General features: G+C 40.1%; 1 protein-coding gene across 2 annotated transcripts; it reads left to right on the top strand.

Moving 5' to 3' along the window:
• The first annotated feature begins 12,076 nt into the window (after positions 1 to 12,076).
• On the top strand, positions 12,077 to 16,603 carry CTLA4 (cytotoxic T-lymphocyte associated protein 4). Of its 2 annotated transcripts, XM_079310458.1 has the most exons (4): positions 12,077 to 12,259; positions 13,443 to 13,793; positions 14,705 to 14,814; positions 15,739 to 16,603. In XM_079310458.1, the coding sequence occupies exons 1-4, from the start codon at positions 12,202 to 12,204 to the stop codon at positions 15,835 to 15,837; spliced, it is 618 nt and encodes a 205-aa protein (XP_079166584.1). In that variant the 5' UTR covers positions 12,077 to 12,201; the 3' UTR covers positions 15,838 to 16,603. The 2 variants fall into 2 exon arrangements, with proteins under 2 accessions (XP_079166584.1, XP_079166583.1); XM_079310457.1 differs by lacking the exon at positions 15,739 to 16,603 and having other exon boundaries at positions 14,705 to 15,716.

Raw genomic sequence — 16,603 nt, 5'->3', positions numbered from 1 at the left:
TGGGCCCAAGAACACTCCTGTGGAAACCTCTCAGCCTCCTAAGGTGGCTGGGTGCATCCAAACTGCTTATCTGGCTGGGACTGGTACTGGAACATCCTCACTCCACAAGTGTGGGGCCCTTTGGTGAGGGCACTTGCTGGCTGCCATGTGGTAAGGGCTGGCTGTCCCCCAGCCAGAATCATCAGCTGGTAAATAACACTTGATCTTTGAGTTTAAATACCTTACAACACTCAGGCATGGCTGCTGGAGAATGGTGTAGGAACAGACAGAATATTCCTGGAACTCAGAGCCATTCATTCCAGAAACAAGTATCTTGTGGCAAACACCCAAAGCAGCACCTGCTCTTCACAGAGACAAGTAATAGAGTTCCTCACATCTCCATCATTCCTATGGCTATGGCTGATCCAACAAGATTTACCTTATAAACACAGACAACTAGAGTGAAATTCTGGGCACCCAGAACTCCTTTTCCCTGACATCCCTCCTGAAGTTCCCAACTATGCCTAGATTTGCCTTATCCTTTGGAGAGAGAGGTCAGTCCTGCTTTAACTCCATCACATTCACTTGATAGATCTGTCTGTCTCTGTAGCAAACTGTGTGTTTCTGGAAGACATTCCCCTGTTCAAATTAGATATTTCTGATAATTTTTACCATCCTTCCTTCAGTCCTTTCTGTCAGAGCAAAAATGACATTTTGCTATAAAACTTTACTACAACAGTCATTACTTAGAGCACCTTTGAGGTCAAAGCCGAGTAGACCTCAAGTGCAATACCAGGCAACAGTGCAGAAATAAATTTTGATTTCAAAGATTCATCCCATCCATTTATTCCCTGAGGTGACAGTGCTCACAAGTGTGAGCCATATCACATTTGTGTGTCAAGCCATATCATAGACTATGTTTAGGATTTAATTGTCTTCACTGTGGATTAGATGTAGTGTATACAGTGTGTTGGAGAGTCAAGACTCAGAAAGATTCAAACACAAACAAAATGTATGTAGTTGAGGAGAAAGCCTTGAGTAATTCTCCTGTCTTGTCCTGACTGTCAGGAATATTTTGTGCTAGGTAGTATTTTAGGACATGTTTTCATGATATGCTTTACCTGATGTCAGTCAGCATTGACAAAGAGAGGCAGCACCACCCAGTCTGCTTCTCTGGCCTCCAGCTGCACCACCGCCCTGTTGTGGTGGCACTGGGATTAATTTGGCAGCTGCATGAACTGGAGCAAAGAAAGGATTTAGCTTACACAGCTGCACAAGGGCTAATGCTGCAACAAGGGGGAGAGAGAGGCAGTGAGCTACTTGGCTGGGGATTTGGGGGGTGGGGGGGGCGGGCAGGGAATGATCCTGCCCATTCTCGCAGGAGTTGCTTTTCCATGGGATCAGGCTGTCAGTGAAACCACACCCACAGGACAGAGACCCTTTCTTCTCTGTGTGATGAGACAATTCAGGCACTGTGCAGTGTCTTCTCAGGCACTGTGCCGCATGTTCTCACTTGGACTACAATAATTTACATAGTAAAATCCCATTAATATGATCAGTTAAAAGGTGGTGGTTGGGGCTTGCCTGAGGGAAATGATGAGGTGGAATGGTGATAGCTTCTTTAGCTTAAGAGATAAGAGCTGCGACCTGGCAATAGCACACACCCAACTGCAGACCAAGTCCTCCATTTTCAGGAAAGGCTTAGTGCTGCCTTGTGTAAGGTTGCTGTCACAAGAGGAATCTTTCAGCAGCTCAAAAGCAGCACCACAGTCCCAGCACTGAATGTGCCTACAGTGTAACAGCAGAGGCCCTGTTGATTGGTAAACAGAATTGCTCCCTGAGGAGAATTTCCTCTTGAAGGTTGACAATTGCCAATGCAAATTAGAGCTGCCTGAAGTTTCAAGAGTACAAGGACAAACATGTCTTCACCAGAAAGCAAATCATGTGATTTACCACTAAGACATGTTGATTGTCTGGGCTTCACAATCTCCCTGAAATGAGCACAAGCAACTCAGAGGATAAGGTGCCATCGGCTGAGCTCTGCTCCTGTCCAATCTTTAAGGACTGAAGGTCTTGACAGCATTGGAATTGAAGAACCAGTTTGTCCTTGGTAACAAAATACCTTATCATCTGTCTTCCCTCTTCTGCTAAACGAATGATGGTTGCTATAGGCACACACTTCTGTAGAAAACTTCCACTCATCAAAAGGAATAAAATGTCCAACAAAGACACGGACAGTTATGGTAGACATTTAAACAGCTATGAGTGTACAAGCTAGATGTGGCCTTTATAATATTTGCTCTTAAACTGAGTAACTGAGAAAAGCCTTGAAGAAACTGTGGGCACTTATTTGAGTGAGTTCAAGTAATAGAAAATGCAGGTTAACTAAAAATGCAGTTAATCCCTGAAAGTGCAGAGCAAATGGACTACCATGTAAATGGTGTGCTGGTGGCTGCTGTCCATTTTAGTGCAAAGGGCAGGACCTGTGCTCAGCTAGAGCACCTGAGATACCACCCTGAGGCCCCACTGGTTCTATGCATGAGTGAGAAGTGCAAGAAAGAGAACATTTCTTGTGCAAATTGCAAGCAGCAATACTAAAGTAAGAAGCAGGTGTGCTCCTCTTCAAGGTCATCTGAAAAGCTTGGCAGCATGAGGGTGAATGAGGCCAGGGTCCTCCTTCAGAGAGGCTGCTGGGGAGGAACTGGCTGTGATTCACTTCAGGAAGGTGTTGATTGACAGTAAAAGGAAGCTGGCAGCTCATTGTTGGCAGCATTGGCAGTCGCAGGGCACAGAAAAAAAGGAAATGAGAAGGTCAGGGTGGCTGCAAAAGGAGGGGGAAATAAAAGCTTCTTCTTTTCCCTCCTCTGCCTCTGATCCCTCAGTTTGACCTTGTGTGTCCCAGCTCAGTTGTTTTTATCAGTGTTTGTTTTCCCTAGGGGTTCACCTGTAAGGACAGACCTCTGTGAAGAGAATCCCTCCACTCTTTGCCAAAAAGAATTCCTGCCCTGCTGGAGATCCTGAACATCAGGCAGGCCAGGCCTGCTATCCCTGCTCTCCCTGCCATCCCTGCCATCCCTGTATCCATGCTACCTGGGAGTGCCACGGGTGCCCCAGGGACAGATGGCTGCTCCTCCACCTTTCTGCTGACACCATCAGAGTAGTAACAGGTTTTGCAAGGAACTTCGTGAACCAAGTCATATAAACATTTCTGTCCTCTCATGTGCATTTGTCTCACAGGATAGCTACATTTGATATCTCAAAAGATAAGGAACATTTTGTTGTAAGCAAAAGAAAACTAGAGAAGATTGATGGTGGTATAAGGGAGGGGGGAAATGAGCTCAAAACCATAAGCAAGGCAAAAGTCTAAATAATCAGATGAGTGAGGAGGGTTATAGTGTTTAAGTGGAGAGTCACTGAGTCATGTTTCAAGCTTATACCATGAAATGATCTATAACTATTTCCCAGAAGGTGATTAGTTTGCATAATTCAGAAGTTTTATGAAGGGTGTTCATTGGAACTCAATGAATAATTATTTTTTGTGTTTCATTGGCAAATTTGGAAAGTCAAGAGGACTCATTTCAGTCAGACTGAAAGGAAAAAAATTGATTTTTTTGTGAACAGAGAAGTAAAACAATAATTTGGAAGCTTCAAAATAGACATTTAATCCTAAAACATCCAAATCACTGATTTGGCTGGTGACTATTTAAATATTATTGAATATTTAAAAATAGAGGGTTTTTGGAAAGAAAATGGAAAATGATGCTTTGAAAGAAAATTCAAATAATTTAATTACAAAAAAAAAAAAGAGAAATTTTATATTAGAAATTCTGATTTTTTTCCTTGTTATTTAAGAATGAGATTGTACTGGCCAAGCTCTTGAAGTGTATTACTATCTCCTGTCCCAAATTTTTGGCTGCAGAAGTTTATTTCAAAAACAAAAGCCCTATTCCAAGGCTTGACAGTATATCAGGCAAATCCAAATTTCACAAAACTTCAGATCCTGCAGCTCCACTTGTCTCCAGCTCCTCAGTGGCCCAGGGACTTTAACAAAACATTGATCAGTCACTGCCAAGTCACAGACAGGAATTATAGCTGCATCCTCTCCAGAGCCCACATTTACCAGCTCAGTGCATTATGACTTAGTACACAGCCTATCATTAAATATCTTGTAAATAAAATTACTCTGTTCAAGAACACAGTATTAAAAGAGCAGCAAGAAAAGTGCTCTTACAGAGCATTTGTAATTAAACACCTTCAAGGCAGGAATGGGCAATGCTGTAGTACAGTAGCTGAAAGAATGGTAATGAAGGGAGCCTGAGTCCTGCTTAACCCCTCTAGCCCAAAGCCCTTGGTATAGATGTAAGATGTATTTTCACTGAGTCTTGACCCCTGGCAATAACCCAATACAGGCTGATAGGATGAGACACGTAGAATTGCGGGAACACCAATTACAAGGCTGTGACAGCAAAATTTGTTGATGTGCTTAGATTAATGAGAACCAGGTAGTCTGCTTTCTGCTTTTTCTAAAAGGCATCAGTTAGTTGCTGACATTTGAAATTCACAAAAAGTGGGTTAATACAATGGCCATTTAAATGAGCAAACATAGCAAAAAACCTTAGGAAGTGAAACTTTCTCAAGAAAGTTTTGCTTAACTGCAGTTGCTTCTCTAAAAAGGTTCCCTTCACCTTTTTCTCATTTCACCCATTATTGGTTCTAGACAGAAAAAAGAAAAAATATGGTTTGCTGTGTCTTTTTTTTTTGCAAAGGAGTTAATTATTTTAAAATGAAATAAATTTTGGGGGACTTGCTTAAAAAAAGTTTTATGAAAATAGGTACATGCATTTTCTAAAAAATTTCCCATTTCCTTCAACACTTCTTCAAAATTGTAAAATTCAGAGCATTTCTTCCTATTTTGCTTTGAGTTTGATTTTTATTCCATCACCCTTGTTTTCTTTGTATGTACCAGATACAATCTCACTGATATCAAAAAGAAGAATTCCCCAAGTGGTGTTTTATCCACAAGCCCATCCTCTCTTACTGATTTTGCAGCCTTTTTTCATTATTTCTTTCCCCTCTAGAAATACATTTGCAAACTTCTCTGATGTCCCCTTCATCCTTAGCCAACAAAACTGATCACTATCATAGGTTGTAGTATGTCATCCCTGTAGCTAAAACATAAAGAATTATTTTGGAGGATGACTTTGAATTTTAAATTGTATGATTTCCTAGCTGGGTCTCCAGGTATGATAGTGGGAGGAACCAGCTAGAGCTGTGATGAAACACTTAAGTTGAATGCTCACTGCAGTCTAAGGCTTCATAGCAGGCATTAATCAGTGTTCAGTGTAAATAACCAGGAGAGCAAAATGGCCACACTCACACATACAGGTTAATATCCTTTAGAGCTGCTATGATGTGACTGATGAGAAAGACAAAGCTTGTAGGGAGCACCAATATCTGTCAACAAAGAGGGAAAGTAAGAAAGAACTTCTGAGCAGAGAAGTAGAGGCTTGTCAGCTATTTCAAACTTCCCTTTGGCTAATGAAAAACTTGAGTCCCCCTTGCACATCTGGCCTTTCAGGTATTTCAGGGGTTTGTTTTCATACTTAGCCTTGTAGGCACTTTGGGAAAGGGCAGTTTCTAAGTCCTAGAAATATGGTTTCAAATACTTTGCAAACTAGAGAAGACAAAGGGAGGTTCAGTTATCACTAATCCAAGAGTAAGGCTTTGTACATGAGATCAGGTTCTGTGTGGAAGAATGGATTGAACAACAAATCCTGCAGCTGATACATTTTGGAAGGTACAGGACCTGCTTTTAGTTTGCTGATGCCAGCCATAAAGCCACTGCTTGGCTATAGTATCCCATTTGCAGGGATGTCTACCTTATGGAGTGACAATTTTTTTTTGCGACTGTTACACTTCAAAATCATAAAGGTTCTTGCAAAGTCTGGGATTTATTCTACAATCCTCTACTAGAAATCCTGTATCTTTGTTTTCCAGACCCCTAGCCTATGATATAATAACTATTCTAATGGCAACTCATAATCCTTGCATACATCACTATAAACTTTCAGTAACATGTAGTGATATGGACCAAAGGCAAACAGCTTGAACATTAAAGTTCCTTAAATCAGGGCATCAACCCTACAGATTTTAGACATAATTCCCAGGATTACCTTCCCATACAAGCCCTGAATAAACAATCTGTGATAAGGCCACTGTTCATTCTATACTTTTTGTAAATAAAACTGCAAGGAAAGAGGAGAGGAGAAGGTGTCAGAAACAGAAAAGCAAGGCAAGGTTTCTAGCAAGGAGGGATTCTGAAATGGTCCCCATCCCTCAGTGCTGTGTTTCTGTATTGCCTAGCTCTGTCATGCAATGTTTAAAAAGCCTTATTGACCGAGATGCAGGTGGTGCATTATCTGATTTTCACTAAAATGTTTTCACTCATAAGAAATTTCTGGGCAGATTTTGTCTCAGAATATACTTCACTCAGCCCAAAAGTGACATCTGAAAACAAAAAAAAGCTACAGGTACCCTTCACTGATCCAGTCACTCATATTTCTGCCAAAATATCCTTTTCCTCCTTGGTATTCTCATTTCCCTACCTCCATCTCATTACAGGCCCTCTGAGATTTCCATGTAGAAGCTTCCCCTAAAATGTCCAAGTCTTGTGGCTTTTGTTCCCAAACTTGGTGTGCCCCTGGGAAGAGATGCATATTATGTTGTGCTTCTGAGATCTAGTTTCTGCAAAGGCAAATCAGACAAAATATGGATGTGGTTGAATGTGACCAAATGCCTTTCAAAGCCTTAGCTCAAGGTTCTTGTTCACCTCAACTGTTGAAACAGTCTCTGCTGGCCTTGACAAATGTTGGCACACTGCTGCATATTCCAAATGTTAGTGTGAATCTGTCTGAATACCTTGTCATTCTCTTTGTGCCTGTCCAGTGACTTCTGCCTTCTGGTACATTACCCACTTTTCCCTTAGTTTAATTTAATTTAATTTAATTTAATTTAATTTAATTTAATTTAATTTAATTTTCTAGCCCATTCCTTTCTAACTATCAGCTCACATCCACTCTTCAGATATGCCCTCCAGACTTCGCCAAACAAAGCTGACCTTCATTCCTCACTTGTCATTAATTCAAAGAAGTACTTTAGAATCTGCTCCATGCCTTCCCTTGGAAGAACTTCACACTGTGAGCTTATGAAAATGCATTTCTTTGTCAGGTCTCCTGTCTTTCAAACATTTGAATTCTCCATAAATCTATGGTGCTGAAGCACTCTCTCCTTTATATAAACTTCATTGAATCCTTTGCTGTATAAAGGTTTAATTCTAGGTTTTCCAGGAGTCCTGCTTTGATCTTAATAGTTTGAAATACCATAATTTTCTTTCTTTTTTTTTGTATATCAGGGAGTGAATTAGCCCTGTGTAAATTGGAAGTAGGCCCTTAATTATGCTCCTCATCTGTACCCTTTAAAAATATTTCTTACCCATCTCATTTTTTATTAGAACGTAATTTTTCATGTGTTTTCAGCACTGATTTATTCCCATGTCCCTCAATAATGCAAACTGCTGCAGTGTCAGAGCCAGATGCTCAGAAATATGTCTACCTCTTGCTGTTTTTTCTTTCTGCAATGCTTTAAGAAATAAAGGAAAGTGGAAGTAAAACATTGCTCCAGTCATGGGGTACACTTAATGGCCTAATTTTTTGACATGGGGGGGTTCCTTCAGTCTTTCTCTGCTTATTCATAAAAACAGACTAGCTTTCAATGTTTGCTTTGGAGTGAAGATATCTGCTTTATTCTGTTCTCAATCACAAGTAATTGGTCTAGAAACAAACAAATATGTGGAGCTCTGCTCTGGAAAACTCCTTCCAGTAAAGGAAAGTCCTTAAACATTTGCTAAGACATTTGTGATCTCTGTTAAAATTTGTCCTAAAATCTGTCTCTTGTCACAACCCCCTGCAGGAAACTGAAGAATAAGGAAGTTGGTGTGTGAAGACCTTTTGCCTGTGTTGTTTCTCAGGCCTGTGTCTATATTTCCTCTTACTTCCATCTGTATCTCTTTCCATACATCTCAGATCTTACATTTTGACCATAAGCTGCGTGGGGATGGGATGGAGACAATACATTCACACAGGTCTGGTTGCTAGTGGGACATAGATGGCTTCTGACAAATAATATTTAGCAAACTCAGCCAAGTAAGGGCTGGAATGCAGGCACTCAAGGCTAACTGAGAACTGGCAGCATTAAAAAATTGGGAAGAGATTTGCCCTCTGTGTTAGATAATTATAAATGCTGTGCATATCTGGAAAGCTTGGATATAATTGACTTTATAGTATGAGAAACAAAGCCTAGCTTCCAGAAAAGAGACATCAATGATTGTATCACAAAGAAAAAGGACACTCACATATCCACCCCCATCTCAAATGATTCTGGACAATCTGCTCATCAGCAGAAGCTCACAAGAAGACCAAGCCCATGGGCCCAAAGAAGCAGTGGTAAGAGAATTCCTCATCTAGTGCTGTCCTCACCTCTTCTGAGGCTGGAGGGAAGGCACAGGCTTAGGACTGGAGAGCAACATTTACAAAACCAGGTTAGAAGCTGAGAAAAAGATAACAATACTGAGAGACTTAAAAATCAGTAGTTTTGTGATATGAATTGTGATTCTTTCAGGAACTGAATCTGATCCATCAAACTTGATTGTATCTAGGACTTCACTTAAACTAACCAGGTCTTAGTCCTTTAATGGTAATGAAATGGTATTTTTCCAGTCACTCTGTTATTTCCTTTTCTCTTTACTTCTTGTTTTGTACAAAAGGTTTTTTCTTCAGTCTTACCACTCAGAAGTGTGGATTTTTTTCAAATGATGGTGCATTTCAAAACCCTAATAGGTTTGTGGCAAACGAACATGGTAAAAATGTGAACTGTTTAACATAGAAAGACATGATCTCACATCTGAGTTTAGCAAAATATCCTGAAACCAGATAGTTATGCAAATGATAAGAATTTCTTCTCCCCATTACATCTTAAGCAATTTACCAAGCAAGTTCCTGTCACAGGAAAGAAAACATGGGCAGCATGAGACAGGCTCACAAGTCTGAAAATTATTTTGTGAATAAAAACATTTTGCAATGGGAATTCTGACAGAGTATCAGCAGGACACCCTAGCAAGTGTAAAGTGAAGAAAAGCAAATCACTAGAATGCAAGTGACTAACCCAAAATGAGAAAGCAACTTACATGAGAATCGGAGTTATTTAACTTCCTAGCAATCTGAGTAATTGCAGTAGAGTAGTCCAGTGTAAAAGTGCATGTCCCTCCCTCAGCTAAGTTCAAAGAGGTTGTAGAGCCCAAGCTACTCCTAAGATGAATGTCTTGTTTAAGGCTCTGCAGCTTTGCACTGCGAGAACCTCAGTCCTCTCCCCTCTGACATTTTCTGTGGTAGCATATGTAAAGTATAAAGGTTATACTTTAAAGCATAAAGTATAAAGGTTTATACTCCTTCCCTGTGACATGGGAATTAATATCATCCCTCAGAACAAAGACCCCTACAGTATAAGTATATGCATTAAAGGAAAGAGGAATGTCATGTTGATCTTTTGAAGCACAAAGCACAAGCTTTTAGAAACAGCCTGAGGAGAAACATCACTTAAAGACCTGAATTTCAAAGTCAAAATTAGGGCTCTTCTTTCAGCCATTTCCTTGCCTGGCCACTAGACCATGTGTAAGGTTCCATTTATGGGAAAGGATGAAAGATGAAGGGTTCCTAAGATACAAGAGTCAGGACAGGAAGACACCGGACACCACAGACAAGAAGGTGCAGTAACTAGGCAAGATAGATCCTGTGGCTGTAGCCCACAAAGCATGGCCTGTATTTTTCACAATATATCCAGGGAAGGTGGGGCAAGCAGAAGTCCGGAGACTCTTGACCAGTTGAAAATTAGTTAGATAAGGGATACAGAGGAGAGAAAAGGTGTTCCCAGTGATTCTTGTGGATTTTATTTTAGTGGGGAACTCATTCTATTATCAATACCTTGCTCCACGCCATAACTGAGCTGGGAAGGATAGGAGCAGTGAAAGTGAGATGTTATTTGGAGCAATATCTCTTCTATTGCATGGTCTACCTGTTGTCTGCATACATTAACTCAAGAGCCTAAGTCTGATCAGGAAAGTAGAAGGCACCATGGCAAAGGTAATCTCTATCATTGGAAGGGATAACCAAAGGCAGCCTGGGCTCACTTCAGGCTGCCTTATCTGTGAAGACTGAGATGACTTCAAGAGACTCCACAGGGAAACATGTTGTGCTTCACTTAGAAGAGCAATTATCATAACACAAGGCTTTCAAGGAGGAACAAGGGTAAAAAGGAAAGAGTCATGCATCTGAAAATGCACTGAGAACAAAATAGCCAGGAAACAGATGGGTACCACTGAAAACAAAACTTGCTAGAGTGGTCTCAAACAGGAGAGAGAGGGGTGCCAGAGCGCTATCTGTCACTCTAGCAGTTCAAGATCCTGTGGAATGAGCACTGAGTTTTACATGGCAATCCTTTGCCAGTGTTTAGTGGCTAATTGCACCAACAATTTGCAGTCTCAATCAATTATCAGGAGATGACACCATAGTTGATGAAGCTCAAATGTATCATTTGTTTAACTGCATGCAAAACCCAAGCCCAAAAGATACAAAGGGCAGATAATTCAGATAATTTAGTTACTACTTGGGATATGAAAATAGGCAGGCATAACCTGGTAATTTAATGCCATAAATCTCATTGATATTCTGGTACATGATGTTGCAATTTTTATTTTTCATTTAATATTAAAATTGATTTAAGCTTGTCTAACCAGTAATGCAGTATGTGGTTGTCTCATTATTAGGGTGCAGTTTTTCATTTTCCCATAGAAGTATTTTTATTTATCATCAGTTCTGTTTTAAGTGCTGGTTATGATTAAAGTGACTGCGAATCTGTCATTCCAAACAAATATTGCATAACCTAGGTATAGAAGCAGTAAACTTATTTATATCATTAGATATTTGTGTGTTTTCATGACTAAGTATTTATTCTGGATCTTTGAATTGGGCAGGGTAGTGTTCAAGAACTGATGCTGTTAGTTTTTCTAGGTCATAGTGCAAAAGCAGGTCTTTGCAATCTACTAGATGTAAATATATAAATGATGAAGCACCTTCTAAAGGAACTTCTCAAAGCATAGGCAAAAAAAAAGTGCTGACATTCAGGATAACTGAAGTGAACCTTCATTTTTATGGAATTCATTAAGCAATGATTCATGGATGTGACAGCTTATCATATAAAAAAGCAAAACAATTTTCAGTGCTTATATGACTTATATGAGCAAAAACTGTTTTACTGAGATTTGAAATGACATAGGTCCTCTAAGCAGAGATAGCAATAATCAAAGCTCCTGTAGTGTTTTGTCTGCTGATGTCAAGGTAGTTAGGCAGTAAAGTCCACAGGGAGCAAAGTTCTGTACAGATGTGGAATTCATTTGCTATAAACCTAGATATTTTTTTCTTGGAAACAGGAAGGCTTAAAGAGGCTGGGTTATGATTCAAGTCACATTTCTGGTACAAAAAGATGAAGCAATTGCAAGTGTAGCCAGTAATTTGGAGGGGGTAGCAATTTTTAAACATCAAAAGCATTAACATTAAAGCAAGCAAAGAAATTGTGGGTGGAGGCAAGTCCTCCATAAAAAAGCTTGCTTTCAGTGATTCACTGTCCCACATTAGGCAGAAGTACAGTTCTCTGCATGTTGCCCTGGTAGGAAATACCTGATGATTGCTAAAATATTAAGTGCTATGATTCCGCAAGCTGGCACCTCCAAAGGGTCTGAAATGCTCTAATGATGATTACCTTTCCTCCTACAATTCTTAAAGCAGAATGGACAGCAGTTTCAGATTGAATATATATTTTCCATCTGCTGAATAGTTGTTTTTGTTCATGGTGCTTGAGGTTAACTGTTCACGTACTAATCAAACCCACTACTTCCTTTCTCTTGAAACCAAAACAAAGCTTCATACTACTTTCAGGTACAAGCATCTGGGATCAAAGCTATATATACACACTGGCTCTGTGTGGGTTCAAACATTTCGAAGATTCAGTATCCTGAAAGGTGTCACCTCTTTCCCAGTCCTGAGAGTTCCAGTTTATCTTAAAGTCTGAAGGCATCAGACCTTCAGCCTCTTCAGCATCTGTCGCAGCACAGGAATGATCTCAATATTGGTCACCGTGGGCTTTCTCTGCACAGCCACTGCCATTGCTGAAGGTGGGTAGATGAAGGAAGCAAGGAAGCAAGGTGTCTGGGGGTGTTGACTTGTTTTCAGTTTCATGTCCTTGCATGCCTTGAGAGGACTTGGTACAACAGGGAGAGGAAGGTGACATTGGACTAATAGGAGCGAGGTCTTGGTGCATTGCAAGGTGTCTGGAAAATCAGACACAGACTTTAGAGTAGTACTATCTGTAGAGACCCTGGGCAACATTCAGAGTAGCTCAAGAAGAAGAAAAGGTCTTGAAAAACCAGGCTCTGTAAGTGAAGTTGTGACAGCTGATAACATGGGTATAGAGGTTTGAATGCATGGCGAAATTCTACTCTTCATCTGGAATTCTTGCACTGCAGAACTGAGAAGATAAACCCTGCCCCAAAATGGACTAATATAAAATGAGATTGAAAAAATAATACTTCACAGCTTACTAAAGCAAAAATATCTTTCCATCATGTGTCAGGATAGTATATGGAAGTTGCAAAAAGCTGTCAGTGAGGTTGTACATGGTGCAGTAATTTCCCCCTAACATTTTTTTGGAAGTCTGTTTATCAGGCTATGCTGTGTGCTGCTGTATTGCTATACCGTGGCTTGGGAATAGTGAGTTAAAAAATAGGAGAAAAAAAGAGCAGAAACAATTGTGTGCAAACAAATTTTCTGTTCAGTTTTACTGTTATCTTAATAATTCTGTTCTGTGTTCCATACAGGATGTCAGTATTTTCCTTTCTATGTAAATGTAAGCATGTTTATCTCTATTAGGCAGAAATTGTGGTTTAAAAGCCTGATTTTAAATTTCAAAATTCAGCCTTATCATCTATAAGCTGTTTGTTTATTTTTTATTTTTATGCATATTAAAAAGTTTGTGTTGAGGAAAACTGAAACATGCAGGTCATTCATTGCTCGACTAAGTGGGCCAAATAACCTACTATTTAAGCAACCAGTAATCACTGAGATTTATAATATAATTTCTAGTAATCAAAACATTTACTGAGCTTTTTAAAGAATATTAATGCAGTGCTAATATGAACTGTGGTCTTGGAGTCCTTTCTTTGAAAGCAGCTTTTCTAGGAATTATCCATGGATAATAGGAGATGGCAGGACTCCCTTCCTACTGTGCAGGTTGGAAGTAAATGACTTCAGATCCTTTTTGACAGTCCACTTACCATCATGCTCTTTACTTCCTTACAGTAATGGAAGTGACTCAGCCAGCAATGGTGCTGGCCAACAGGCAAGGAGTCGCCAGCTTGGTGTGTAAATACAAGAACATCGGGAATGCAAAGGAAATTCGAGTGACTTTGCTTAAACAGACTGGTGACCAGTTCACAGAAATCTGTGCTTCATCGTACACCATGGAGTTTAAAACATTCTCTGTGGAAGAGGTCATTCAGTGCCACGTTACCCCAGGCCAAAACAATGTGACCCTCACCCTGGCTGGCCTGCAAGCGAATGACACTGGGCTTTACGTTTGCAAAATGGAGCGGATGTACCCCCCACCCTATTTGATGGACAAGGGAAATGGGACACATCTCTATGTCATTGGTAAGGCAAGCAGGTTTACAGCACTGTGATATTTCCAAGTTAAGGTAGCTGCTATTGCATCTCAAAGGTCTTCAGAGTTCTGTTTGTACGAAGTGAGAGGGAATGCTGGTTTCAGCACTGAAAACTTGATTAGTTCTTATTTCTTTCAGGTTTCCCTGCACACACTCAAAGCAAGCATAGTCATAACCATGGAATGACAGCATAAGCAACACCATGCACTGTACATGTATGTCCAGGCAGTTAGATACAGAAATGCAAAAGTAACAGAGTAAGGTGTGAGCTCTTCTACAGATAAAGACTCTTTTCATTGGAGGTTGTGTAGGCAGCAACTCAGAACTCAGTCCTGGTGGTATCACCTTAGGTTTTAGCTTTTATATTTTCCAGATTCTATACTTCATTAGTATATAACTCTGAACTTCATACAAAGTTTTAGCAAGCCCTCTTCACAGTTTAGTTAGACTAAGCAATCCTTTTCCAGCCTGAGAACCAAGGACATGGTTGCAGCTTCAGGCCTAAAGGAAGTATAAACAGCAGCGAAATGAGAAAAGTAATCTGGGAAGATGGAACTTCATAACCTGAAGCTGTAATTGGACAATTAATGCTAATATGTAACTGGACCAAAACTTATAAAAGTGTGAAAACTCGTGACATGCCATCCATCTTGGGTCCATCTTGGATGGAGTCACAGCCAGGCCCTTGTGCTGCCCAAGGTGTATCCTTTGAAAGCCTTTTTAATAAATACCTCTTTTATTCCTTTAACACTGTCTAGCCTCTGTTCTAGGTAGCCTATTTAGGCATCACTGGGATAGCACATCCCAGAGAAAAGCAGTGTAGAGGCTGACTTACCAACTCTAGGGTCTTTCTTATGAGGCTCATTTGTGACATGACTTATGTGATATCATATGTTTTAGATCCAGAACCTTGTCCAGACACTGCCATATATCTCTGGGTATTAGGAGCTACTGCCTCAGGATTTTTCCTTTACAGTATCCTCATCTCAGCCATTCTTGTGAGCAAAGCGGTAAGTCCTATTAACTCAGGCCCCTTCTGCTATAATACTCCTTTGTGTGATGAAGACAAGAAGACAGAAATGAGAACAGGGAAGAACACTGGGAACAAACCCAGTGGGATGCTCCATTTTACTAATGCAATTACAACAATGCAAACTAAGAGAAATTGCTGGAGCTGCCTCTTATATTTATTTATGGCTCATTTGTGTTGCCAGCATACTGGAAAGCAGTAAGCTTCCATCAGCTGGACTGAGCCTTGGTTTAGGGCTGGATGCTCAAAACCAGGCAAAATTCTGGATGCTTCTGGGATTGAAGGCACCAGTCTTTGTGTGTATGCTCATTTCACAAACCATTCACAGAAAATCCCAGAATTTGTTTTTTTTTCCTTTTCTCATAATTCACCTTTGCAAAGCAAATTTAAACAGCCTTCTCCTTGGATGGGGGAAGGGTAACTTTAAGCATTTTTAATTTCATAGCTAGAAATGTCTGCACAAAAGCATGCAAAATGTAAACCTGGCTTGCCTTTTCCCCCAGGGGTCTGTTGCACTCATAGTCTGTTAGAAATGTACCTAAACTTGAAACCAAACAATGTCTCTGTCCATTAATTTTCAAGCAGTCCTTGTCCCTAGAAGCTAAATGAAGCTACCAGGTGTGAACACACCTAGATTTGGAACCAACACTGAACTCTGAAGTAGGAGCACCTTCAGAGGGCTAAATGAATGGCAGGATTATAATTTTTTTGTTTTTATAAATAACCCCTGTACATCCTGATCCTCCCTCAAATGCTCATAACAGATCTATAAAGAGTCAGAGAAAAGTGTCTAGAATATATTCTACTCAGCAAAGAAGAACATCCATCAGTTTCTCTAAAATGTGCTGGTCAATAATTATGCTAAGACTTCTTGTTTATTTTACTTTCTTCCCATATGTTACAGATAAAGAGAAGACAATGTCTCACAACTGGAGTCTATGTGAAAATGCCTTCTGAAAAGCTAGAGAAAAAAGTGATTCCATTCCACATCACTGTTAACTGAAACAAGGAAAGAGAGAAACAATTTCCTAGCTGGGATGGAGACTCTGCCAATTCATTTCAGTTAAAGAAATTAATTAACTGTCTTTTTACAAAAGATGAGAGGAATTTTTTTACAGGAAGATGAGAGACTATTCTTTGTAACTTCAGTGGTTTGAAGGAGAATAAATAGTACATGTATTCATATTTGAAGATTAACCTTGCCACATAAAAATGGCTGCATTAGGCCATTGACTTTTTTGAGATGTATTGTACCAATATGTAATATATATATATATGCGTGTAGCATTAAGAGCTATGGCTGTTGCAGTTGAACATCTTACTGTCAAATTTCCTCATGCCTACTGATCAACTGAAATCCAAACACTATTATGACAGAGGTGTGTGTGTCGTTGCAAGGCTGATTCACAAGTCTTGGGGGCAGAGGTAGGAAAGCACACTAGTGTACAAAGGAATATTGACTTTTTTCCTCATATTGGTATTTATTAATTCAATTTCTGACATTAGTGCTCTGCACTTCCTCAGAGGTCTCCCCATAGTCTGGCACAGATGACACTGCTGCTCTAGAGGCCTGGTCTTAGCTCCCTTGAGTGGCATTGTGTCCCAGAAGTGCTGTGATGAGAGCTGACTGATGGTTTCTGAACCAGTGCTGACAGTTTGGTTAGAGGAAAGGCTCCAGCAGGAGCCCTCTTAGGCTGTGCTGGGAGAATGCTCCAGCTCTGCTGGGGCCTTGTGTTTTACAAATGCTAAATTAGCATCTATCCAAAAGG

This window comes from Erithacus rubecula (assembly GCF_903797595.1).
Source record: "Erithacus rubecula genome assembly, chromosome: 8".
NCBI classification, from domain to species: domain Eukaryota; kingdom Metazoa; phylum Chordata; class Aves; order Passeriformes; family Muscicapidae; genus Erithacus; species Erithacus rubecula.
The sequence above is the reverse complement of the archived record's forward strand: the minus strand, read 5'-3'. Positions and strand labels throughout refer to the sequence as shown.

Excerpts from the sequence above, each read along its gene's own strand:
- CTLA4 (XM_079310457.1), top strand. The coding sequence starts at position 12,202 with ATGATCTCAATATTGGTCACCGTGGGCTTTCTCTGCACAGCCACTGCC. Across the intron at positions 12,260-13,442 it reads AGCCACTGCCATTGCTGAAG|TAATGGAAGTGACTCAGCCA; the intron begins GTGGGTAGATGA and ends ACTTCCTTACAG. Across the intron at positions 13,794-14,704 it reads GACACATCTCTATGTCATTG|ATCCAGAACCTTGTCCAGAC; the intron begins GTAAGGCAAGCA and ends CATATGTTTTAG.